Source organism: Phaenicophaeus curvirostris, chromosome 8, assembly GCF_032191515.1.
Source record: "Phaenicophaeus curvirostris isolate KB17595 chromosome 8, BPBGC_Pcur_1.0, whole genome shotgun sequence".
NCBI classification, from domain to species: domain Eukaryota; kingdom Metazoa; phylum Chordata; class Aves; order Cuculiformes; family Cuculidae; genus Phaenicophaeus; species Phaenicophaeus curvirostris.
Genome location: NC_091399.1, coordinates 36531998 through 36559085, shown reverse-complemented (window position 1 = coordinate 36559085; position 27088 = coordinate 36531998). Strand labels below are relative to the sequence as shown.

Here is a 27088-nt window from a genome sequence, read left to right as displayed (position 1 = left end):
ACACGCGCACAGACCTGATCGAGTTCTGCCTGAAATCTACCCATTAGTCACTTCCTCCTCATAAAAGGAGAAAAGGTGCTTTAATGAATACACGTGATGCTTATTATTTGGATCGGCAACATTTGTGCCTTCTGTGCCTGAACGGCACTTAGAACAGGTTAACATTTGGTTTACAGCACAACAATAAAACTTGCCTTTATTGCAAATAAACAGAGTATTCACACCTTACAATATTGTTTTAGATGCAGGGTAATATTCACTCTTAGACGATCCAATATTAATATAAAAGGCACATGCATTTAATGTTTTCATACCTTTTTTATTTTCCAAGCAGTGTTAATAGGTATTTTAAATATTGCATTTACTTTGTTAAAATATCGAACTACTTATGTACATTTGTTTGCAATCTGAGAACACACCATCAAGTCATCGTTTGTACAGTAATAACAGGTATCAAAAAAAAAAAATAATCACAGCCCAGAATTTTTAACATCCACTCCCCCATTTGCTTTGATTTAAAAGCTGCACTCGTAGGAGAGAAGCCTCAACATTATCGTAGCTGAACAGGAAACAAACACCGCTCTCTTCTAATAATTGTCTTAAGCTGCTTTGATTGGTTGCAGTTAATATTAATAGTATAACCTTTAAAAATTGTGGGGAAAGGTAATACCTTATCTTCACTCCTCATATAAAGGCTCCAAAGCAAGTTTAATGAGAAACCATTATAAAATCATACTGCTAAATAGTATCTTAACTCACAATTCAGCCTATATAATTATACCAGTATTGCAACTGACAATTACTACTGATATATCAAACTTACCTTTCTCACCCTGTGCTGCTCAGAATGTGTGTCAAGATGACAGCATTAACTATTATTTGGGCTTACTTAGCCAGAGAGATGAGAGCTCTACCCTCACCCACAAATACAGAACTCAAATTTTGCTTACAAACAGGAGTAACATGGTCTCACAACCTAAAGATAAGCATCCATGACATAAATCCCACACATATCTGGCAGCCTCTGCTCAGGATTCGTGCTGGACTGACACAAGATCAGGGTCACAAGTCGGGCTTTAGGGACTGGCCAAGCTTTTTAAGCGTGCAAGACCAGGATGCAGGCACATTTTAGCATACCTGGCTCTACACAATGCCTCTGCCTTCACTAGCGCAACATGACGTTAAACTCACCCAACTAGCAGTGAGCAAAAATAATTAGTAAGTACATTTCTAAGTGACATTTCAAAGACTATTAACATATAAAACATTATAAACTTTATGAAAATAGACCATTTTCAGCACAGCTTGCCTTTCTGGGGGAGGAGCACACATACACATATTATTTTTTATTTTTCAAAAGGCAAGTGTACTCCTGGACAGCTGCCAATAATCCTGCGTAAAATGTCCTTACAACAAGACAAATTCCTCTGTACTAAATCTTTTTAATCTTTTCTTTTCATCCTCAGAGAAAAGGTCATTTTCTTCATGGAGTGGACTGGAAGAAAAGTCATAGTCTCTGGAATGACCCTTTACAAAAGTAAACAAAGGATATTTCTCCTTAGATGAAGACTGCAGCATCTACAATGTAAAACACACACCAGATAAAACGTTAATTGGAAATAAAGAAATACAGTAAGTAATGATATTTATCTGAGAATGACTGCAAAGTAAAAAAAAATAAATGCATTTTTAATTGTTATTATCATCAGATTAAAACAGAAGCATTGCACATTCTAAATACCCCCTCCTCCCATTAAGCAAACATTTACTTCCACTTCCTCTTCAGGTAGCTTTTAATTTTATGCCTAGACCTGCATCTTGTTCCATGCAGATCACCTCTACGTGCTGTTTGTCTCAGTGCAGCTGGAGCTCTTGTGGGAAGATAAAAAACTCTGCAGAATAGTTAATGGCCATAACACTCTCCTCAGGCACAGGTAGGAATTCTGTGGCAACTGAGCATCTCAGGGAGACACTTCTATGGTAGAATCAGCATCTATAATAATCAATATTTTTACTAAAAGTTTAAATGCAAAGCCAGTCACGGGCCCGTGGCTAAACCCAGACTGGAAGCAGTAACAGGCTGTAAGAACGAGGGTGCCAAAACCCTACTTCTATAAATAAGAAACCTGAGCATGTAGGAAGCGGGTAGTGGAAAATGATAGATGCTAAAACAGAACAGCAAAATAACTGTAACAGTAGATAAAAAAACTGCCAGTTACTGAAAGACATTTCAGCCTTTCAGGCTGTTTTGGACACTTAATTGTTCAACTATTTTTTACATTTTTTTTTTCTTAACTGTCTTCCCTGGAGCAATGCAGTGCCCTGCAGAACTACATTAGCCTAAGGGCATGCACTGTGTGGACTAAGAATCACTAAATATAAATTCAGAAGAACAATTAATCTACTATAAAGGAGTAAAAAATCCCTGAATAGATCTTTAAACAATAAGTACTATTTAAAAAAATAACAATCAGGGCTGCAGGGAGTGTTAAATTTTTTTTTTTTAAATCTCACTCTTAGTTAAAGCCTTGATTTTTACTGTGGTCTGAAATTTTCCACTTTATCCTGGCCTTTGTCCATTGTAATGTGAAGCATGGGTAAAAGAGCAAGGACATACAGGAGAGAGGCATACAGTAATAAGCAAAAGAAGAGTAACAAACATTAGAAAGAAGAAAAGTTGGCAAGATGTACAAATGCTTTGTTTTTTGAGAAGACCAGGTAACTGGATGCAAAGCCTTCCATCTCTAGGGGTGAATACGAGCTGTCTTAGGAGGAACAGAAATCAACAGCCGCCAGAAAGCTCTTTGCTGGTCTGTGCAAAGTATGGCTGGACTTGGGCCAGCTGCTAACTGCAAGTTTGCAGTGGAACACTCATCCAAACGTGGCATCTCAGGGAACAGATAGTGACCAAACAACCGCTGCCTCTTTACAGAGGGTCCCTCCAAATCCCGGCAGAAATATGCCTGCAGCTCCACTGCCGCAGTCTGTTTTCCACTGTCCCTGAAACCTCCTTCCCTATGGGTACCTGTAACACCTCTCTCCACGTAATCAGGGAAGGGATGAAATGCTACATACAGAACACAAACTGGACAGACCAGCAACAGGAGCCAACTGGAACCTGGTTAAGATGACTGCAATTATTATCAAGCTACATCTCACACAATGATCACAGATAACTGGAAACTCTCCAGAACACACAAATTCTTTAGAAACCGCTGTGATGATTTCCACAGAGAATTTCATTGATAAACAAGTTTTTTTTTTAGTATTCCAGTATTAGACTTGGACTGCCACTGTGGTCGCTGCAACACTTAATTCTTTGTGCTGAACTGCATCCAAGTTCATCACCCCATCAGCCCAGTTCTTTAGAGAACTCTTCATTTCTACTGATAACCTGGGCTACAAATAGGCATGTGCAGTTGTAGCCCAAGTGGATTATTTATATTCTGTCATAGGTTTTGATAGCTAAATGATTCACTGCATTAAGCGGAAAGACCAGCCTGGTATCTGTAGAATAACAATGCAGCCAGGAAAAGGCAGAGGCATCCCACAGCCTGCACAAGGCCAGGGCTTCTTGCTGACCTCCTGAATCTGCCACATGCTGTTAAAAAGCCAGACAGAAACTGCTGTCCCTGTTTCTGCTGTACAGAAACAGAGGGTTACTGGAATGTAATTTGGATGGAGTTACACTAGTCACTGCATTTAGGCCCTTGATTTCAATGCCCTAATTTCTCTGTCACTGAATACACTGCTCATAAGGCTCATCCTCAAGAAATAAAAGCTAAAACTTTTCTCCCACCTCTTATTGCCCACAGAAGTAGCAAGAGTCTAAATTTTTTAGTCCAGCCTACAAAAGGCACATTGGGAGCATACTGTGCTATACAGTTCAAGAGTTATCACATTCAAATTGTGAACACAAGGAAAAATAATGGAAGAACAGGAAAAAACAAAGGACATGGAGGAAGAATTGAAAGATCCTAAATGTTTCGCACATTGTATTTTTATCCAAACTGTCCTCTGTTTTCAAACTTACTATGCCTGAGATACATTTATATAAAATAATGTCACCAGTGTTAGAGTAGCTAAAGTACCAGAACAACAGCTGTGAGACTTAGATCAGCCATGAGAGTTTTCACAACACATGTTCAGAAAAGAAATTTCCTAATCCCAAACTTGAAAGAAAAGAAGGAACAAAGGAAATTTCCACTGCAATTGATTTTGTAATTTTTTTTTTTTACCATACTATTACATTCTTTCTTATACATGACAGAGCAGGAAAAAGAAACCTTCCACTTATCTGTCACTTAGGGACTTCTACTTCTTGAAATCTATTTTCTACCCCCGTGTGTGAAAAATCAAAGAAACAACTTTAGCATCATCAATATCTGCTGAAGATGATATAGAGCATTAAGTTTAAAAATGTTTTGGTTTTTTTCTCTAACACTAGTACCACTGCACAGGCCACGCAAAACACTGTAAAACGCTAACTCTGCGTGCAGCTGTGGTAACTCCTGTGGTCAGAACATCAATATTGTGACCAGCTGCTGCTGCCTTGGAACCTTTTCGCAGACTATTCTTTAAAATCACAACACACAGCGATTGGCTGATACAACGTATTAATAACGCTGCATTTCACACACTTGCACGCTGTAACAATCCGGGGGGGGGGGGGAAAGTAAGCGACACTGGGAGCCAAACGATGGAAGCGGCTCCCTGGGCGACACCTGCTCCTCCAGCAGCCACCGACCCCCCGGTTCCCACGGCCGCTCCGAGCCCCCGGCCCGCAGCATCCCCGGCGCACGGGCGCCCCCTGGCGGCCCCGAGGGAGGACGACGCCCTTGGGCTCCCTCCCCTCGGCCCCGGCGCTGCACCTGCGACACCCACCTTCGTTATCTCCTCAGAAGCCTTCTCGAAGTCCTGCACGGTTCTGCAGTAAAATCCCACGGTGCAGCTCGGATCCATCTTTTTGAAGGACATCTTTTTGGGAGAAGGACAGTGGAATGACTGCAAATTTCAAGACCAAAAACCATGACAGATGCTTGAGAGCGGTACCTACCAGTGCATTTACTCTTTTTCCACTAACAGCTTTAACACACGACCCCCGCACCCCTCGAATTCACACCCAGCGCACACTTTCAAGGTTATTGCTTCCACTTTTGAGGTTATTCCTTCCAAATCCCCTCAAACATTCAAGTAATCCCACTCTCTCCGCATGTCTAAGACCTCCCGCTGTTTGTGCTTCGTTCACCAAACTTGCACGAACCGACCTGATAGTTTGAAATTTGTCAAAGCTCTGCCGCTCCGAGCAGCACTTTATGAATATTCCCAAGGCAGAGGAGGTGAATGCTTTCCTGTAAATTGAATCTGTAACAGCTTTTGCACTATCTTACAATCACTGCTTTACTACCGCCACCCATTGCCCCTTTCCCTCCCCCAACCTCTATAAAAGAGACATAATGGAATAAACCAACCTCATGCATTTTCCTTTAGTAAATGAAACGGGTTAAAAATCCCACAAAAACCACAAAAGCAAAACCACATTACAATAATAAGGCACAAGTAGGAAGAAAACCAAACATGCCCTGCTTTATAAATGTTTTTTCCCTAACGTGAAATCTCTTTTCATGACAGATGATGCTCTGACAGTGCTGTGAACCGATCCTGTCAGCAGCCATGCTGCAAGAAAAAACAAACAAATACAACCGCCCCTCCCTACGCTCCTCATTCACAGTTTATGAAAGAAAAGATAAGTATCTGCCATCTACCTTGATTATATGTTTGTTTATTTCACGAACTGCGGTTTTGGAGAAGCTCACTGTCTAATAACTGAAATGATTTGGTCACTGCAGGCTGTCTCTCAAAGGTGAGTCTCTTCACTCTGCTTCGAAGTAGCAGGACTACCTCATCACCCCACCTTCGTTAAATCACCAGCAACCCTGCTGCAGCTGCTCGGAACAAATGCTAACGCACCGCATTCACACCACGCTGCCACAGAGACATCGCTGCACTGAACCGCAGGTTTTGTTTTCCATGAACTTCCCCAGTGATCAGTAGTCTTGAGGGGCTATTCTGCGCAGTTTCCTTTCACATTTACAGGTAAGCCGTGCACAGCTTGCAGCGGTTATAGCGCAGTGCTGGTCAGCCCAGGAACACGGCAGCAACACCAGGACAGAGCAGCGGAGGGGATTTCTTACCAGCACCCCTGTGTTTCCTCCATAAAGGATCACTGGCAACTCTTACAATGCAATTTGAGCATAACAGCAGCAGCCCTGGGCAGCTAACACCAAGCAGTCTGGATACTAGAAACCTGTTTTATCGGAAGGGTGTGTTTGCCAGTCAGAAAAGTGAATCTACAGAAGGCTACAGCACTTGTTACCTGATTGATCTGAGAGCATCTGTCAGTGTAACAGTGCTACACATTGAAAGAGATTGTTCCTCACTTGTGATTACAAACCTGAGAGGTATTTCTATTAAGCCTCTGCTAAAAAAAAAATAGCAAAGTGGAGAAGTCTGATTTTAGTCACTGTTTTTTCTACTAATTCTGTTCAAATTTTATATGCAGGAATTGTATTTTGAACATTCATTCCCAAGTCATCAAATACACAAACCAAACCCTGCCATACACATCACATTTCAGCACCAACACTGGAACTACAGTTGTGCTGTGCTCTTCAGGGCAGTACTCCTAATGCTACACAAATCACTGTGCAACAAAGAGAAGTGGGCAGGCATTTTTTTTCCCATTCCTCCAAACAAATGGATTCTGGAAGCCAATACAGAGTGGATTGATTTCCAACTTATTCCAGACAATTTGTCAATTTTGAAAATACTCCCTACAGATAAATCTAACAAGCTACGATCCACACTAAGAAAGCAATTTCTGTTTACTTTTGACATTTCTGGACAAAGATATAATACTATTAAATGCACAAAGCATTAAATTGCAATATATTTTCTGTCTGCAGAAAAGCATTGGGATGCGATCAAACCAAACTGGCAGCTTGTGTACCTTCAAAATACATTTTAAAACCTTATCATTTTTTGGAAATTCAAATTAATGCCAGCCTGCAGCACAATCGGGAGGATTAGTCGTGGGAACAGGAGCTAGAAAGATGTGTATTTTTTGTAGCTCGGCCACTGAGCTACAGTGTGACCTTAAGTAAGACACTTCAGCTCTGCATCTCTGTGCTCTTCCCACCTTTTGTCTGGCTTACCCAATTAAACTGTAAAATCTTCAGAGAAGGCACTCTATTTCACTGCAGTTATTAGCCTCAAGCAGCAAGGATCTCTGGCTGCTGCCACAATACAAACAGGTAGAGCTGCGACTCTCACCAGCTCTCCTCCTTCCAAATATCTCCACAGGGTAAATCTAAACATATCTTTAAAAATAATGAATGTTTCTGTCTAAGATATTTTTATACATTTTACTTCTGTATATTTTTTTAATTCAAAACCCTGTCACTTTCTAAAGAATCCTACACTTCCATATTTTATGTCACACTTATTAATGCATCTTTTTAAGTATAAATATTGAAAAACATGTAGTGTTGCCTTTAAGTTGGCCCTAGGACTTAACATTAACCCTGCATAAGTCCTTTTATAAGTAAAAGTGCTTCTCCTAAATACCAATTTTGATTAAGGTGTTAGGATCAATTCCAACATATATTAACAGATCTTTCTTTTCATGACAGTAATAGACAGGACCGCTGCAGTTCATTCCACTCTTCTCAATTTAAGCTAACTCTCAGTTTCTCTAAAAACAGAAGCCATGAAGCCATGTAACTTCATTACACACCACGGACTTACATTTTAGGTATAAACAGTCAAGATCACCTGCTCAGTTCCTCAGGTGTGAGCTTAAAAGTTGCATATGACTGACTTGCAATGTTCACAGGACTTCATAAGAATTCTACATTAAGTAATTAGTATTTCAGGCATGGTGGAGATGAATACATACTCCTCTTCCTTATTTAAATGCAATTTTTTTTCTGCAGGTGTGTTTCCATGTTTAGGAGTATGTACCTTCACAGAACAGAGTGGCATGAGGAACCACTGATAACTCCATTCTAGAGCAGTGATCCTGTCTTAATCAGTGGATGCACCCTAAGGGTATTTCTACACTGAATGAGGATTTGCTCCAAGGAGGCTGGAAATTCATGTGGAAGCTAGACGCAAGATCAAGAAGAAGAGTTTGTATGGATGCCATCAAGTACTTCTCCTATAAGTACTGTGGTACACATTTTCCCATGGTACTTGTAAACTGAGTCTTTAATAACCTCCTTCAGCTCTACCTGTGCAAGTTATTTGGCAAAAGGTTAAAGAAAAGAGAAAACATCATTGTAAAAAAAGAAAAAAAACAAAACCAAAACCAGGCATGATTTTTAAAACCTGGGCAGAGCCTGAAAGACACATTCACTACACCTAGATGGATGTACTCAGAAAGCCATGGCCCAGAAAGGATGGGAGAGAGAAAGACCAAATGCAGCACACACATTTCAGACCTGTCAATTTCTTGGAAACTACTGTTACATAAAAATAGCTTGATTAAAAATAATAATAAAACTTGTTAAAAGAAACAGTTTGGAAGACTTGAGTAAAATTAACCCAATTAACCAAAAACCGCACTGAGAAGCCTAAAAAATTTCCACTTGTATGAAGCTAAAAGTGACCTCCAAAGCTGTTAGGAGCAAAAGTTACATTTAAATTGATAACTGGCTACTCCAGCATAGAAATATTAACAATTCCTGGATAAGGAAGCAGCAGGTAAACCTATCAGAACTTTAGTTCCAAACTGACAGCAGGCTCCTACTAGCGAATACTGCAGTAATTCCCTCCATTATGTCGACTGCAACTTGAGCGTAAAAAAAAGATAAAAATGACCAAAAAGACAAACTAACAAAACCAAATCCAAATAATTCAAGTGTAAAACCTCCAAACAGTGACTGTTTTCTTTGATGGAAAATTACTTAGATGAAGTGATCATCTATTTTTGCAGTTTTCTGATCATTAAAAAGAAACAGGCAAGGATTAATGAAGTAAAAATTAAAAGCCCATATTGAGTTTTTAACCTCTGGTCATTTTTGTTGATTATAGGCCTATAAAGCAGGGCAGAACGTTGATAAATAACATGTAACTGTAAACCCATAAAGATGCAGCTAGCTAGAACATCTCTAAATAATTAGTGTTTGATTCATATGGGAAGAAAACAGTGCCAGGTCTATATCCACACTACCTCAAGAGGGAAATCCTTTATGCTGACATCTACAAAAGATTGGCAGTAATGAGGATCCATGTAAATCAAACTGTCATCTACAAGGACAAAACAGAAGACAAGTAATTCAAAAAACACCTTATTATTACACTGCTTACAATCCAATTTCTATGCAGAACAGCTGAAAAAAAAAGCCAGCAAGTAACTGCTTGCCAGGCTGATATTCATTGACTGAAGCATAGGTTTTTGCAGGACAGATTAACTTTTGCATAATCAAATATGCTTGTATAAGCAGAATTTTTATAAAGTGATGAGACTGTCATTTAATTTTTGGTGATAAAATTACTTTTACAAACACACAATTATATTCTGGAGTTTGCATATGAAAAATGTATTGTGCTACTTCATCATGACAAGAAGAATATATTGCTTGTCATTTCAGCATCAACTAACACCACTTAAACCAGTAAAAAGTAAATACGCAAATAAGAACTGCCAGATAGGAACAGCAAAGGCTCCTGAAGTTTGGTGAAACAGATAAATTATGCCTTGTTTATGCAACAATGGAAATTAAATGTACATTTTACAGAATCCAATTACTATACAGGGTAAATGACAAATGACTGGACTTTGGTAGATATGATGAATTAATAAGGTACTCATTTTGCTATTTTAATCATGCTATTTCCCACTGGTTCAATATTAACTTCCTAACTCTTAAAGAAAAATATTAAAGAGACATAACATATTAAAACACTAACCTTGAAATCCAGCAAAGTAATATGACTGCTTGGGTTTGCCACCAATAATACCAACACAATACTCAAGGCTTAAAATGCCCTGTAAGCAAAACGTTAAATAATTAGGACAGTGTTAAACACAGTAAGTATTAAACTGAATTAAAATCTTTGCTCGTCCTTTACTGGTTTTAGGCAAATAGCTTTTTTATTATTTTTTAAAGACTGAATGAATAATTTTTCTGGGGTTTGACTCAATTCTTAGGACCTTACACCTGACCAAAGTGAAAACATACCATCACATACTCCAGAGAAAGTCCCCCCTTTCCATGAGATGCCTGTTCATTGAGAGAATTGGCAGTGTAATTGTCAGGGAGAGGACAAAATGCAACGTAATAAGAGGTTTAGCGCAGGGTGGTTATTCAGAATGTAGAGACGTATACATTTACATTCTGTGGCCCTGGGGGCTCTCTTTTTGCACTCCGATGTAGAAGTCTGTCTACAGTATGAACTTTTACATCATAGGGAGAAATGCCAGTTGAAGCAAGAGTAATTACAAGTTACACCTCTAAGAATAGCAGCAGAAAATACAAGAGGAAAGAGACACACACAACAGACAAGCCCCATAAATCTTACTGGATTTTGGCTGTGAGGGTAGAGGAATCAGAGCCATCAGTGTGTAGTAACTTTAAGAAAGAGACACTGCAAATACACCTAAGGGGACATGGGGTGAAATACAGGAATCTTTTCAGTCTGGAGGTATAAAGGAAGAAACACACACCCCCAGCCACTGCAAAGCTAGGGGCCACCAAGGACAAAAAGGGTTGGAATACCAGCCATGGGCCACAGTCATAGCAGTGCTACCAGAGTATTTCTGTTGATTCACATTGTAATGAATTGAGTTCTGTATAATCCACATGTTGGTGTTAGCACACAAACCTAGCAGACTTATTACATAATAACATTTTATGATATACCTTCTAGTGCTGGGAGAACGATTTACCTGTATGCACACAGTTTTATCAAGGTAAGAACATCTCAGTGGTGAAACTGACTGAAATTCCTCCATTGTCCACAAGCTCTGGATGCAGTCAGACAAGAGAAACCAAAGAAATCGCCCTTGATCATTTCTTTATTAAAAGTATGTAGCAAAGGAATGGAAGAAGGCACAGAAGACTCCTCCCTCTCCCTTCAACATATTTCTACTCTTCACATTTTCATGAGGTTCTGTTTCTTAACAGGGCTCATTAGGATTTTTATGAATATTCAGTCTTGGCTTAACATAATTCTCCATTAGTTATCTCATCAACTCCAGTGGGAGCTGGATTTTGCCAACACTGGGCACTTCCCAAAGCTGAGCCCAACTGTTCTAATGCAACTGAAGCCCAAGACCATTAAGTTCACAAAAAACTGAACAGCCTTTAAATGTTCAGAAATCACAGTGTTTTTCTTGTGGCACCAGACAAATCTTGGGTCCAAAACTTTGGACACTGGCCCAAACTGGGACAACAATCCAGAAGACTATCAGTTGAGCTAACACAACATCTCCAGTAGCTGGCAGTCAGATGAGAAGCATAACCATGACATTACCATTGTATGAGCAGGGAAGATTTCTCTCAACAAAACAATGGATTTTTCATGTACTAATAAGGCCAAAGCTTCTCGAGATACATTTTTTTTCTGCTTAGAGAATGATACCTTCCTGCAATGTAACAAAAACTGCTGTACTCCTCACCTGAGATGCTAACAATGTCAACTTTGATATTGTTTATACATGTTAAGAGAATGTGCTGCTTATTTAGAAGACAAATGAGGAGACTTTTATAGAAACTGCTCCTCAGCAGCTGAGCGTTACAGAACACACAGATCAGAGGCAAAGGCTGACACAACTATCGAGGACACATCCTCTGCCAGTGAAACAGAAAGGAGCAAAGCTACTTAAAGTAATGACAAACTGTTTAATCTATGGGAATTTTCTTGTAAAGTGAATTATAAAAAAAATTATCAGTTGTCATCCACAAATATAAAATCCTTCGTAAATATCACCTCGTGCTACATTCTAAAATCTAGACCCCTAGAAATTCAGTCGCTTGTTGTGAACAGTCAAGACAGAGACTGGAGTGACTGATAGACACAATTGAAAGCCCTCTTACCACAGTCTCCATTATAACTGAGCACAAAAGGCAGTACCAGGCTTGGCGAATGAGCAGCAAAAATCACCCCGGTAAAGACCACTGTACAAAGCAAGCTTAGTTAATGTGGCTATGCTAGGGAACCCAGTGCCACACAAACCTATTTTACTCTGGCAAAAGAGTTTGAGAGCTAAAAAAGCCTCTGCAAAGTAAAACTAGCCATAGATATCCACCAATAACAATAGCCAGTATTAAAGAACCAACATCTTTAAAACCTCTTTTTGCTGAGAAAGCCTTGTGAAACCACAGAAGCAACTGTCTGTTAGCTTACAAATGATGGCACCACATGTTTCCCTGCACCTGACTTATTCAAAGGCTCTTCTGCATTTAACACAGAAAGTACAGTAAGGTTCCTGTAGATCATGTCTGAGACCAGAGGCTTGGCTTGGCTGCGCCAGAATAAATCAGAAAAGAACTAAAGCTCTTCCAAAACTAACTGTCTGGATATACAAGGAAAAGAAGCAGGAAAGAAAAACAATTTAATAGTTTACCACTTAAATAAAAGGCTTCATCACTCATACCATTAAAAAAAAATGTTTTCCTAAAATTTTTCAGAGAAGAGACGGTCACAAAAGAAGAAGAAGAAAAAAAAAAAGATGTAACAGACACTTGGATTTTGTTCCTGCTACCACACTGTGGCATTTTCAAAATTAAAACAAGAACTTAAAGACAGAGAACAGTAGCACGGAAAACAATAAAGCAGCAGGGCTGAGAGCAATCTCTTCCCTAAAAGTAGCATTCCTGTGCCCCACAGGTAGGGCTCCCATACATCGTCGGGCGTTAGCATCGTAAGTAGAACCTCTGCTGAAAAACAGGACAGCAGAGAATTTCCTCTACTTTCTCCTCAAGTTATACTTATTTCCAGTTCATTTTTGTTTGCAGTAGATGCTTGCTACTGCTGCATGACTGTCCTTAGAAATGTTCATCCTAATGTCCAGACAGTGAAAAAACACTTGAAGTAGTAACTAAAGGTATTAAAAAATTCTATCCCCTCTCTTAAGGGGAAGAAAAAGACAAAAGAAAATGGGAAGGCCACACAAGCAACAACCTTAAACTATTTGACATTTAAGAAGATAAGATACAGAATAGGGAATCTGGTATATTTATATTTTAAAATGCTGACTGATACTTAATATAGCACAACTCTAATAGCATATGTAACTAAATTACCATTTGTAATTCGAGCTACTGCATTAATGTCTTTTCAGGTAGGACTTTAGGAGTAGGACAGTTATCACTGCTTTACCAAGGGACATCATGTGCTCTGCAATTACAGCTGATCTTGTAATAGGGAAATTTAAAATCTGTAAAGTCAAACTTTACAACCTCCAACTGTAAAATCACCACCACACATTTAATAGGTAGATTACCATAATGAAGTCGCTTTTCATATCACCTAGTTCTACTGTTTGAGAAATGATTGAACTTTCATTTCATACCTTTACAAACTCTAAGTAGTCCATGTTTGTTCTCTCTCCACCGAGTCTCACAGGTACTAATATAATTACAGCTTTTGCATCTGCTTTTCCAGAATCCATAAAAGAACACTGTCTGTCAATAACATCTGAACTGTAGACTGAAGAGACACACAGGAATATTAATACTTAAAAATATACCCACGAGCTTTTACAAAGACACACCAGCAATATGTCATCACTTAGTCTGACAAACTACAACTGCAGTCCTTCCAGGTATTACTGTCCTCCTGAAACATAACTCCTGAGTGACTGATAAAAAAGTGTTACACCTCCTTTTTTCAGCTTGTAGACTGGTAATCTGCTGCTGCTCAGATAAGATACATTACCAAGGAAATGCAGAAGGGGTAAGCTAGGAGAAGTTAAAAAAAAATTTATTCACTTTGTATAAACTACTTCTAAAAGGAGTCATTTCAAACTTGAAGGTCTACAACTAACAGGAACATCTACACAATAAAGGAAAAAATACGATGATTGGTTTTAATAGATAATCAAGTTCACTGCCAAAGTTAATATGATGCAGCCACTGAAAACAAGTGAAAAAAACCTAACGCAGTATTATTGTTTATTCCCTCCAAACTGAGAGAGATGCCAGAATCACCACCAGAACAAAGAAGTGAAAAAATAATAGAATATTAAGTTACTCTGTCATTCTAAGTCAGGTAAAACTGGTTTGCAGTGCAAGATTAAACTGCATCTCTCTAAAACCAGCATGATTGACTACCCAGGGACGTTGGTCTTTGTTTGTCCTATGCCAAGATCTGTTATGACATAACTAAGATTCCTGGCGGCTAAACATGGCTACTGAAGTAATATGCTGTGCTTAGATTTGAAAGACTTTAGTCATTAGTGTGAAGTTTCACCACACGTCAAGTTTATCTTGTCATCATTTTCTGCTCCTGAACACCCAGAGCTCTAAGCTGCTCTGCCTGTTATTGATTATTTAAAATGCCACGTTGGCGCAGAGGAAAAGTTACCACTGACTCTGGTTCATGATCCTGATCACATCTTTGAACTCTAAGTGAAAATGACTTCTTACTATTCTAAGAGACCACTGCAGGTTTGGTTTTTTCTTCACTAGAAAAATGAATAAAACAATTCTGCGACAAACAAACTGTAAGTAACAAATCTAACTGCACTGAAGGATTTCTCAGCAGTTTGGTTGGTTTTTTGGTGTTATTTTTAGTACAATATGGAAGATCTTACCAGCTTATCACTACAACACCATTGAAGCGAGTACAATACTGATTATTTAAGTCCAAAATAAAAAGTTACAACAGGCAGATTGTAAGGAGAAGTTGTTATCTTGCTGGATTTGTAATTCCACTATCTTCCACTGTAACATACCAAACAAGCAATGCACAAAGCTTTCAAGCTGTGATGTCTGATTCTCAAAGAGAATAAACATCTGCGTATCTCGAGAACCCCTTTGTCTACATAATCTAAATTTTGTGGATCCATTTTTTAGTTTATTTTCTTCCTTTAGAGCTCTATGGTTAAGTGCTTACTGAAAGACATAAAAAGCATCTAAAATGTTTGCAAAAATCTACATAATTACATTTACCTGTACAATCCTGAGCAACATAGACTGTTACTCCTTGTAGCTCAGGGTCTCTTGCTTCTTCAACAGCTTTTCTAAGTACAAACACAAAACTATTTAACTCATCTCTAATTTGAAAAAAGTTAACAGTAAATAAACATAAAATATTTGATTTTTAGAAAGAGATTTGTTTTAATTGTTTGAGGGTTTATTTGGTTTGGTTTTTAATGCAAGACATCTTTCATTCCTGATAAATAGGCATGAGGGTGGGGGGTTGTTTGTTTGTTTGTAAACACTGAATATCAAGACCCAGTGTACATTCAGCAAGTTTTTTCCAAGCAAAGATGACAGTGTCTGTCCCAGAAACCAAGGGAAAAAAAGCCCAAAGAAACATGTTAACTTCCAATGACTCACGTATTCGCTACCTAATTTCCTTCTGTTTATAACAGTTTTCTGTCATGTATGCTGGGATAATAAAGGCCAAATTTGCTGACAAAAATATTATTTTCACCTGTCTTTAGCTGACCTCAATTCACGTAACTACCCCCAACTAAGCACCCCATGTCTACGGAAATGAAGACTGGCACATAAAAAGCCATAAGGTTTCACCAAAACTTTCAAAAAGATAACTGCAATGTTGGGCTATCCTCAAAAGAGTAATGGACCTAAAAACTGAAGAGAAAATACATGTCAATAGTCTGAAGTGTGACCATCAATCAACGACAACATTTGTAAAGAAATTAAACTGTTGAAAATAGAAGATTACCCTTTGATGTCAATACACCCTTGCATTACAAGGCCACTATCCTTTTATTTCACAATATATTTTGAGGAATCGTTTAATGCAGTCATTCTCAAGTTATGAGAGAGCTATACATTGTTAGCACTGCTGCAAGAGAGGAAGGAGATCCAGGAAAGAAAACCTTTGCAACGCTGGAAATCACCCATGGGTTTGTTTTGAAGCTAATCCTGGACAAAATCCCCCCCACTCCCATGAGGCAAACAGCCTACTGCAATTTAAAGCAAGCAAAAGGAAGTCTGACAGCTTCTATCATCAGAAAAAATAGAATAAAACATGTAAGTAATTATAACCTCTCGCACCTCTGCATATATTTGCATGTATGCACACACTTTGTATACTTTTATACCAAATACTATGTATACTTTTATACCAAATATCACAGTCTTTTATTCACAGAGATAAACCTACAGACCTTGGCTTCTTCTGCTTCAATAACTTATTAGCGACTGAGTTTATAGATAAACTGGATTCCATTAAGAAAATAAGGACATAAGGCTATATAAAACCCAAAACAACATAAAAAAAAAAATCAGTAATATTCAAAGAAATGGCACGTAAAGGCACAGAGTATGGAGGAACTTGACTTTTGACTTTTTTTTTAACCACACTGAATGTCACAGACCCTTTACTTTTACTGTGATATAATTATAATATTAATAGTCCCATACATTTACAGTTTCACAAGAATTCGAGGTGTGCGAAGAAATGCTGAAAACATCAATTTTATCTCTGACATTTCATTACACTATCAGTACGTTACAGCCCCCAAGTTACAGTATAAAAAAAAAAAATCTATAATGTTATGCATGTTCCAAGGTTGAAAGAGTGGTTTGTTCTTAGAACATGTTATTAAACATAGCTCTACTTAAAAGCCTGGATTTGGGAGAGATACTTGGGACTTCCACTGTCCGAAGTACAGGAGAACAGGAATCTTTTTTTCCTGAAATAAGACTGAACAAAGGCAGGAGAGTTCCATCCCTGCACCTGTCGCTATTTCCCTTCCTGCCTCTGACAAAACAGCTAAATATGCTATTACTATGGGTATTTTACAAAGCCAATAATGAGCAGTTAGATGCTCAATTAAGCTGAAGTAATCTCATGACACCTTGAAATGCTTCTCCTGTAATGTGTAAGGCATGGTAACAACTGAGAATAAAGGTATTTTTACCTTAAAATATGTGCAACAACTGCAGGCCCATACCAATCTCCTGCAATTTTTCCAGACTTCTTTCCATATTCTATCAGCTGATGTAAGCCAAAAGCTGCCAGCGGAGAGTCGCCAAACCAAGAAATTATTTTTCTATGATAAACTTCATTTCTCAATTCATTGTCATCACGGTTTCTCCTCTGTGTTCGTTTATGGTGATTTGACAGGATCTTGGGTTCTCTTTCTGCTGTAAGTGATGCTTCGAATGATGCTGTCAGCTTTTTCACTGTATGGGCTGTCCATGAGTCAGAATCTGAACTGTCAATGTCCAACGCATCTGGCCAGACCCAGGCTGCAGCAAAAAAATTTAAGATGCATATTAGGCTTAATATTAACTTTCTGGTGTAACAAAGCACATCCTTTTCTCCTCCACGTACCTCAAACGTATATATTTTGCATACTGAGATGCAAATGTCATTGTGAAAATGTAAACAAAGATTTTGAGTGGAATATTATTTGCTTTCATTTTCTGTTCAATGACAGATGAAACAAAATACTACTGAGTGTACATTTGTTAGCAATTTGTGCTGAGGTACTAGGTCAGACTCCACAATCCCAGTCAGTTGAGATATACCTGACTACAAGGCACAGGTTAGAACTACCTTACATATTACAAATATGCAAGTTAGCTACTCAGTACCATCTCAAAAGTTTTATCCATGTCAAGCAAAAAGCTGCTTTTAATTCTTCTGGTTTGTCAGTTATTAAAAACATAGGCAAACCTGAGGAATTATTCATGTAAAAACAAACGCTTTTTTCCTGGGAAACTGTCAAAGGAGAACAGCTGAAAAACGGACAAGATTTCTTTTTTCACTAAATTTGTGAATTTTTTATGCAGATCACACAACAAACTTGTTTAAATACTACCCAACCGTGTCTACAGTCTGCATGTCTAGCAAAATGCCTCTCTACCAGTGCGCCCTACATGCAGTGCTCCTCTGCAGCACAACGGTGGCTCAGCACATCTAGAGCACAGCAACACTTCCCCTGTCAGATGACTAAAGGTCTCTCCCACAAGTTCCAAACAAAGAGCATGTGAGGAAACCTCTGGAACACAGCGAACATTGTGTTAGATCAGAACATGTCCTGAAGGTCTACACTGAACATCCCAGAAAGCATGGGGCAGGCTGCCACAAGCAAGCAAGGAACAAACCCTCTATACGGGGTGCTTTTCCTCTCCAAGACAGATTTGCATGAGCTGCTGGAGGTGCAGAAAGCTGCAACTACAGCAACAAGAGGAACCTTTCTGACAGAGAACAAGAACTGCAGCCCTCCTTGTAATCCTTACTGAAGTATCCATTCAAAAGTTTTCAAGAAATCAAGAGGAAGCACAGAGGCAATTGTGTTTCAATTCTAAAATCTAACTCAGCGCTCCAGTAACGTCACAGGTATTGCTGGCAAAGGCCATGATCCACCTCACCCACTCTTACTACACTGTGACAACCACCCCTATCAATGCCGCCTACCACACAACACCCCTCTGTGAAACGTCACATTAATTTTTCACTGCACACCCACACAGATCATTTGTAAGTTCAATGTAACATCACAGGTCTTGCTATTCCTGTACTGCGAGCTCCAAATTTAAGTCAGTATCTTAAGCACAAGCATTTCAAAGTAAAACTTACCGGTACCATAATATTTAAAATAAAAACTCGTTTACAGCATCATTCCGCAATATCTGGAACATTCCACATAACAGTGGAAGTGTAAGCATTCCAGCTAGCAACAACAGTCAAGTTTTGCTTTTTAACAGAAACAATACCATTAAACTATAATGAAAACATCTCTGGGAAAAGAGTAAACAGCAATGAAAAACTTCATGTAAACACTTAAATATGTTTCAAAAGCTACCCAGACCTCATAAAAAGCTTTTCAAAAGATAATTCACCAGCTGTCAGAAGCTTAGCTGATGAGGAAAGTAGTCCAGAAAGACCATACATATTCCATTTTTCTACACATTTGGATTGACACAGAAACACCAGCACTGTGCAATCGCTGATCACTTTCCAAATTAGGATGCATGGGGCATGCTGCAAGGAATTCTTTGTAACCATCGATTTTAAAGATATAAATTTGGGGCTTTTTTTTGTTTGGGGTTACTTCAGAATGAGCCACTGTGTATTCCTGCTCACAGGCAGTCTTCTGATCAGATTTTCTTATTTCTTTGAATGTACACATAACCAAAGTTGTGTTTAAGGGATTTGTGTTCTCAGCAGAAGTATTTTCATACATTTTGATATCTGCAGTCAGTTGAAAGGGATAATGTATATTTTATGACTTAAATATCTAGAGCAAAAGGAACATTCAGAAAGCCAATCTGACAGTTCAGTCATGACACTGCCAAGAAAGAAGACTTTGTGATGCAGCTTGTTTGGGACTATGTTCACAGCTTACATCATATTTGCACAGTAAGTACAAACTATTATCAAAACAGGCTTTCAGAACCATCTTCTCCCAAAGGGTTCCTGAGGGGCAGCAAATGGCTGAGTAAACAATACGCTGCATTCTCTCAACATGCTTGGGTGGCTTCAGGCTCATGTCTGGGATCATTTTGACAACAATCAGTGGTGACAGAGGACAGGACCAATTGTTTGAAAGGAGCAATGTGGTAGATTATGAAAAGAATCAAGAAGAGGATGGAAAGAAAAGGTATTTAATTATGAAAATCAAAAACACCTCTATGCAGGACATGGCTCAGCTTGGAAGAATGGGGAGGACCACGCACACTTAACCTTTAAAATCAGGAAGTGTTCCAAGTCTCCTAAAGCTGCTGCCTTGAAACAGCCGTGACAGTATTTTGAGACAGACAATGACAGGGGAAAAAAAGGAAGTTCCTCTGAAAGCATATGAGGGGGGAGGGAGGAAATTAAATAGCTCAAATTTCAACACAAAGAATGATGTATTGAAGTTAGATTAGAGTCCTTCTATTAACTCAATATATTAATACAAGAGGAATTGCATAATGTACAACCTGAAGACTGATAAAAGAACATCACTTTTGATATAGCCCACAGCTATGGACTGTGGAACTCATTTCCACACCTTGAGTTCAAGAAACGAGCAAGATTCAAGAGAACTGGACACCTGCATGGATAATAATACCTAGGCACAGGATCACAAATTGTTGTGGTATTTTACTTCACAGCTAAGCTTCTGTGGAGTTTCCAGTATCTTTCTCTGACACACTTTTGCATTTCCTTTTTCAGAAATGGAAGAGTAGGACAGGTAGTTCACTGCTCTAGCACAACGTAGCAATTCCAATATTAGTGAGGAGTCCAGAAGCAAAGCCAGCTTGTGCCTCAGATTTGGGGTACATAAAAGACCACCACACCCGCTACAGAACACCCATGTTTATCATGCTGAATAAAAAGATCTTTTCTTGTAACTCACCTCTACCAAGAAAATGAAGCATAAGACCTTGAGCCAGCAGCATTTGACCAGTTCTCAGTGTGCAACCCCAACCACAGTCTGTTGTTAATGCAGACCCCTTTATCTGAGGAAATTCCTCTCTGTAAGTCAGCCATATTCTAGAAATAAAATCTTTACGAAATTCCTCAACATTTCCTGAAATCTCCGTCTTGATTTTATCAAAATTGGACCCATCCATAGAGAGATCACCAGATTCTGAAAGGCAAAGCATGAATTTAAGTTACAGTTTGGTGTGGCATTTCTGTTACTAGAAGGAAAGTAAGAACATTCAACTACTCTTTCAGAAAGAGAGGGCAAACTTGCAAAAAGTAACAATCGCTTCAAATACAAGAAAGGAAAAGTGGAAGGCAAACACAATAGAAATGTGCGAGCTCGCAGGTAAGCAACTGCTTATTCCACCTAAACACCAATGGCCAAATAGACAGAGATTCTTAGAAATTCGCATACCGGAAAATGATAATGAAGGTATTGGTGCAGTTACTCTGCACCAAAATTGCAGTGTAAATTACAGCACTAGTATTTACAGAACGAAGAGGACTTAAGTGTAACATATGAATAAAGCAGGTTAGGATGGGTTCTGTTAGTGGTGGTTTTGCGCATTTAAATAAGCTTTTCATATTTATATTTTGCATTCAGTAACAGTTAATGAGGGTACTTCTAGAAGACTAAAAATATATCCACAGAGCTCCTGCTGAATAAAATTGGAATGAGTGAAGTGCTATGAACATACCATCGGTTTTGAAGTGGTAACATTTTCCCAGCAGAAAGACTGGAGAATTTCTACTGAAGTAAGTTTTAGTTTTCAACACCCAACCTAAAACAGATGCAAAGAACAAACACAAATTTGTGAATCTGAAATTTCAAAAAGGAATTTCTAATATCATCTGGTTAAGCCAAGGATAACCCATCAAAGGGGAATATAGGGAAAATGTACTGAAATTGGGTTTTGCTTTCATGAATAAAAAAGCATTTAATAGATCTACAAAACAGAGATTAGAGTTCTGGTCTAAAAGTAATAACGTTACCCATAGATCAATGTCTGAATATTAATACAATGGTTCTACTGTGCAGAAGTTGCCAAGATACAGAAATGCTAAAGCTGAGCTCAAGTTGTTTTGTCTCTATTGTGAATCCATTACTGTAGTTTGATTCTGTGAGGTTTCCAATTCCTACAATAACATACAAACCTCACACATGACTAGTGAAAATGCAGAGAATACTGCTTTTCCTGTAGGGTTAACTAAACATACTTCATCATAAAATTAAATTGCAGATTTCAGACACAAAAGAATAGTACGATATGCTGTACAAACTCAAATGGACAGAATTCAGTTTTTAGGATCTGACAATTGTCCCCAGACAGCAGCTTTTTCACTTAAGTGTAAATCCTATGCTCTTTTAGATCCCAAGACTTGAGTTTCTTTAACTTTTCCCTATCATATGGGATGTAACAACTACTATTGTCCTTCAGACATGTGTTAGCCCTAAAGAAAGCAGAATAAAAATATCTTTTCATCTTGGCAGACATCTCCAAGGCTCAGTTATGAGAATTAACAAAATTTTTTTCAGAAGCCAGGTAGTAAATCTGAGCAACCTTGGTCTTAGAGGGGAAGTAGGAAAATTGAGGGGAAGTAGGAATATTAATGCTAATGACAGATTAGTAAGAGGCACACTTGAAAATTTGGTTGCTTGTAAACAAATTACTGATGTTCAACCATGGAAATGTATGTTACTCAAGTGTGTGAAGTAGATTATTCAGTGGAGTTTGTATTTCACATGCTACCCTATTTTTCCCAGAAAAGTAAATATAAAAATAAAAAATATTTGTACAGATGACTCCATATGATCCCTGTTAAAAAGTTTATGAAACCCTAGTGTCACTTACATAATGCATTGACTGTTTCCAAAAGAAGTAATTTTCAAAGAGGTTATGCAAATTTATTTGAAAAACTAAAAGCTAAAGAAGTTTGTTTAATTAGGCTGTTTATAGTATCGAAGTAAAAATGGTTTCAAGAGCCATACTGCATTTTTAATATTAGTATCAGTTAAGTCCCTGGATCATGATCCCATTCATGTCAACAAGAAACATTCCATTCATCTCAATGGAGATAGGATCTTACCAGACACTGTTGCACTTACTGTATTTCATGTTGTGCCATGCAGACATAAACTTTGATTTTATCTTTTCTACTTCATCTGTCCCTGTAGCTTCCATATTGAAATCCTAGAGAAAAAGCCATCGCTGTCTCCTACAACATTCAATAATGCTACTGTAAAAACAAAAACAGAAACATATTCATAGGTGTAGATAACACAAGGTAGAGCATCACCGACAGCCCACTTAGGTACTTAAGCCTAACATGACCAGGAACAGTAATAAACTTGCAGAATCCTCCACTACCAGGTACTGAGAAGCAATCACATGTTCCATGAATAAGTAATAAAACCATTTAATTCCAAGTATACACCAATAAAATGACTATGCAAAGCTAAATAAAATATATTGTCCTCCAACAGCTCTCTATTGCACAACAAGGTGCTAAGGGGCATGGTTTAGTGTTTGATAGGAATGGTTGGACTCGATGATCCGGTGGGTCTCTTCCAACCTGGTTATTCTATGATTCTATGAAATGGATATAGAGTGTACAACCTGTGCTGGCATATGAGTACACTCATTCTAACTAGCAGTGAAATGAAGAGCTACGATGCATTTTGCTAAATAAAAGATGCTATTCTTTTCTGCTAAGTAGAATACAATAAGCACTACTTTTTCCCACATCACAGGTTCTGAGCACCAATAAGCAAATTTTGGTCTAAAAACCACATCAGTTTCAGATTTCTAATCAATAGTTTTCTAAACCAAACTTTACAGGCAGTGGAGGAACTGAAAGACAAAGTGCAAGATGCCTTGCTGTACAAGTGCAAGGCAGAAAATGTGTAGTATTTGAAAATGTATGTAGTAGTGAAAATACGTGTAGTAACAGCAACATGATTTTGTATAGAACTAACTTGCTGAAGGTAACATGAAAGATTATTAGAATACTGTCATAAAATCCATGTTTACACCTCTTCTAGTTATCATCTGCAGTGCAAGAAAGGCTCTCTTCTGATTTGATTGTGTTGTCAACAGTCATCCAGCTGCATTATGAGAATAAGAGGTATAAAATGGTGGTAAAAACCAACACAGTGAAGATCAGCTCTGTAAAACTGCTCATAAATTTCCCACAGTGGGGGCAGGGATCAGGAATTCACTTTACTGACTCTTTCTGAACCGCAAGATGGATTTCACCTTAAAAGCAACCTAAACTGGTAAGAATACAGAAAGAATATATACTACCTTTAACCCCATTCCTACAAAATCCAAGAAAATGGGACAGAACTCCTGCCCTATTTATAACAGGAAATTTGCTATTAATTAATAGAACTTCCTTCACTGCATGCATTCTGTCAGTGGACACTTCCAAATAGTAGGTACAGGAAGTTCTACTAGTGATATTTGGTAGCCCAAACTCTTGCACAGAGAGCTCAAAAATTTGGAGCTCCTGCTTCAACAGGAGCTTTTGTAGGACATCTATGGCTGACAGATAGTGGTATATCACTGTAACCTTCACCAAGTTTTTAGCTAAGTTCTGATAACATCAGATGACCTGGAGAACACTGAACTATCTTGTTTCATTAATAAAACTGAACCAGGCACATACACCACCACTGACACTATATATACCCTCCTTACTTTACAAGGAGAATCTAGAATTCTGTTCACCTTTCCACATGTTGTTCTCCATTTAATTGGGATAAAAAGCAGGATGAAGACTAAACCACATTACTTCTCTCCACTGGAAGCATACTTCAAGTAAAACCTAACCACTGGTAGTGTAATCAAAGCCAGTGTGAAGACTGGGGTGCCAGTGTCTTCAGAACCTGAAGGTACGCATGCAGATGCACTGTTTCTGCTCTCTGCAGGTAGGGCAAGGAAGACGGCAGTCCACTGCCCAAGTCTTCTGCAGCATGTTTTTCTACTACTCCGTTGTATTATTTCACAAAAGTCTGCCACTAGCATTTTGTTGGAACAAGAGGGAACGCAAGCTCACAAGCATGGAGGAAGACTGTCTTTTTTTGATAGTGAAAATAACAAATGGCTACAACCCTTCTTTGATGAGCTTTGTGTTAGGCTGGGGCATTGCAGGGGAAGGAAAGAGAAAGACAATTTAGGGTTGAGTTTTATTTTCTTGTCCTTTTTCCCCTACAGAAGAAAAGAGGAAAGGCTCTGCATAGAAATGTATCATGAACTCCAGCTGGTAAGACGAACTTCGTCAGAAGTATTTGGTCCAGCCTGGCCTCCCATGATCAATCGGCAACAGTCATTTACGCAGAGGCTACTGACTGCCTTAAAAGCCAATACCTATATAGCTTTCTCTGGCTAAAATTAGGAATGAAACAAACTCTATTGTTCCCAAAGGGCCTGAAGAAAAAATTACTGAAATGAGAAAGAAGTTCATTTTCCTTTAGAAGACAATGGCCATCACAGCACATTTTTCTATCACCAGGTTACATTTCTTCCCTAGCATTACACTAAAAAGTGGAAAGGACTTGGAAGAAGTACATTAACACAAAACAGGCACGTTTATTTCACTGGAAAAATGCAGGCTCTTCCCATCAATGTAAGAAGGCATCAATAACATTTCTGGTGAAACGAATGAAACAGCATCAGGAGAAGGTCACAGGGAATGCAGATTCAAGCCCAATGGGCACAATGCAACCACTATTACTAAATATAAAGCTAATGCTGAAGCTGTCTTCTTTAAGAAGTTCTCTAGAACATACATTGCTAAGACAAGGTTACTTCCCAGAGCAGCAGGACACACCTATGTCTGAGGGGACAATGGCAGCAAGGTGGCTGTTAGCAGTGATGGGGAAAAACCTCCCTAACAACAGAACTGGTTTTCATTAACAGAAAAGCAACTGAACCTGCTGGTGCAACCACAGCAAATCACAGAACCACTAAGCTGGAAAAGACCTCTTAGATCATCAAGTCCAACCATTCCTATCTGCTACTAAGCCATGTCCTTGAGCACCTCTACCCATCTTTTAAGCACCTCCAGGGATAGTGACTCAACTACCTCCCTGGGCAGCCTCTGCCAGTGCCTGATGACCCTTCCTGTGAAAAATGTTTTCCTGATGCCCAGCCTGAACCTCCCCCGGCAGAGCTTGAGGCCATTCCCCCTTGTCCTATCACCCGTCACTTGGGAGAAGAGGCCAGCTCCCTCCTCTCCACAACCTCCTTCCAGGTAGTTGGAGAGAGCAACATGGCCTCCCCTCAGCCTCCCCTTCTCCAGGCTAAACAACCCCAGCTCCCTCAGCTGCTCCTCATAAAACTTGTTCTTCAGCCCTTTCACCAGCTTTGTTGCTCTTCTCTAGACTCGCTCCAGAGCCTCAACATCCTTCTTGTGGTGAGGGGCCCAGAACCGAACACAGGATTCGAGGAGCGGTCTCACCAGTGCCGAGTACAGAGGGATAATAACCTCCCTGGACCTGCTAGTCACGCCGTTTCTGATACAAGCCAAGATGCCATTGGCCTTCTTGGCCACCTGGGCCACTGCTGGCTCATGTTCAGTCACTGTCAACCAACACCCGCAGGTCCCTCTCCTCCAGGCAACTCTCCAGCCAGACCTCTCCCAGTCTGTAGCACTGCACAGGGCTGTTGTGCCCCAAGTGCAGGACCTGGCACTTGGCCTTGTTAGACCTCATGCCATTAGTCTCAGCCCATGTGACTATCCGTACGAATCACTTTAAGAACAAAACCCCGTTCAACTTCTTTTCTACCTGGAAAGAAATCGAACCGGCCGCGATGACCGTCAGCAACGCCCCCCGAACCCCCAGCAGAGGCACGCCAGGAGGTCCCCGGTGAGGAGTTACCCCTCTCCAGCCGCAGCCACACAGTCACAAACAAACTTTGCAAAGGGCAGGTGAGAAAAAACACCTTTTTTTTTTTTTAAACAACCCTCTAGCAAAGACCAACGCTTTACCCACGCGCGGCTCCAGGCCGAGCCGGGGCCGCCGGCGGTGCCGTCCCGCTCCGTCCCCTGGCGCTCCCGGCGGCAAGGGCAGCGGCCGCGGCGGGCAGGGCCCCGGGAGAGCCGCGGGCGCGCTCCCGGCCCCACCGGCCGCCCAGGACCGGGCCGGGGCGCCGCTACCGTCGCAACATCCCGTTCCGCTCCGGCCCGGCCCCCGCGCGGCCGCGGGACCGGCGGTTAAGCGCGTCCCCGCTGGCACCGAGGGGTCGCGGAGCCGCCGCTTACCCGCCCGGGGAGCTCCGTGGCGCAGCCGGCCGGGGAGCAGCCTCCCGGGGGCCTCGGCCGTGGGGGAGCGGCGCGGAACTACAGCTCCCGGCAGGCGCTGCCGCGGGAGCGAGGCCGGCCCGGTGGCGGCCCCGCGCGGGGCACGCTGGGAGTTGTAGTCCGGCCGCGGGGCGGCTCCTGAGGGCGGGGCGGG

The 27088-nt window shown here is 39.9% G+C and overlaps 1 protein-coding gene across 2 annotated transcripts; it reads right to left on the bottom strand.

The window, feature by feature from the left end:
* Positions 1 to 298: 298 nt before the first annotated feature.
* Positions 299 to 26995, bottom strand: ATG4C (autophagy related 4C cysteine peptidase). 2 transcript variants are annotated; one of them, XM_069861836.1, is made up of 11 exons: positions 26896 to 26995; positions 22736 to 22866; positions 21327 to 21410; positions 20558 to 20791; positions 17126 to 17456; positions 15180 to 15250; positions 13580 to 13716; positions 9973 to 10051; positions 9233 to 9309; positions 4885 to 5004; positions 299 to 1578 (listed from the first exon to the last, which is right to left on the bottom strand). In XM_069861836.1, the coding sequence occupies exons 2-11, from the start codon at positions 22809 to 22811 to the stop codon at positions 1408 to 1410; spliced, it is 1380 nt and encodes a 459-aa protein (XP_069717937.1). In that variant the 5' UTR covers positions 22812 to 22866; positions 26896 to 26995; the 3' UTR covers positions 299 to 1407. The 2 variants fall into 2 exon arrangements, with proteins under 2 accessions (XP_069717937.1, XP_069717938.1); XM_069861837.1 differs by lacking the exon at positions 9233 to 9309 and having other exon boundaries at positions 1467 to 1578.
* Between the last annotated feature and the right edge of the window lie 93 nt (positions 26996 to 27088).

Bases quoted from the DNA above. Each gene is read 5' to 3' on its own strand.
- ATG4C (XM_069861836.1), bottom strand. From the start codon at position 22,811: ATGGAAGCTACAGGGACAGATGAAGTAGAAAAGATAAAATCAAAGTTT. The intron at 20,792-21,326 runs GTATGTTCATAG...TTTGCCTTTCAG, and splicing joins TTACCACTTCAAAACCGATG to AATCTGGTGATCTCTCTATG. The intron at 15,251-17,125 runs GTAAAAATACCT...GTTTGTACTTAG, and splicing joins GTTGTTGCACATATTTTAAG to AAAAGCTGTTGAAGAAGCAA.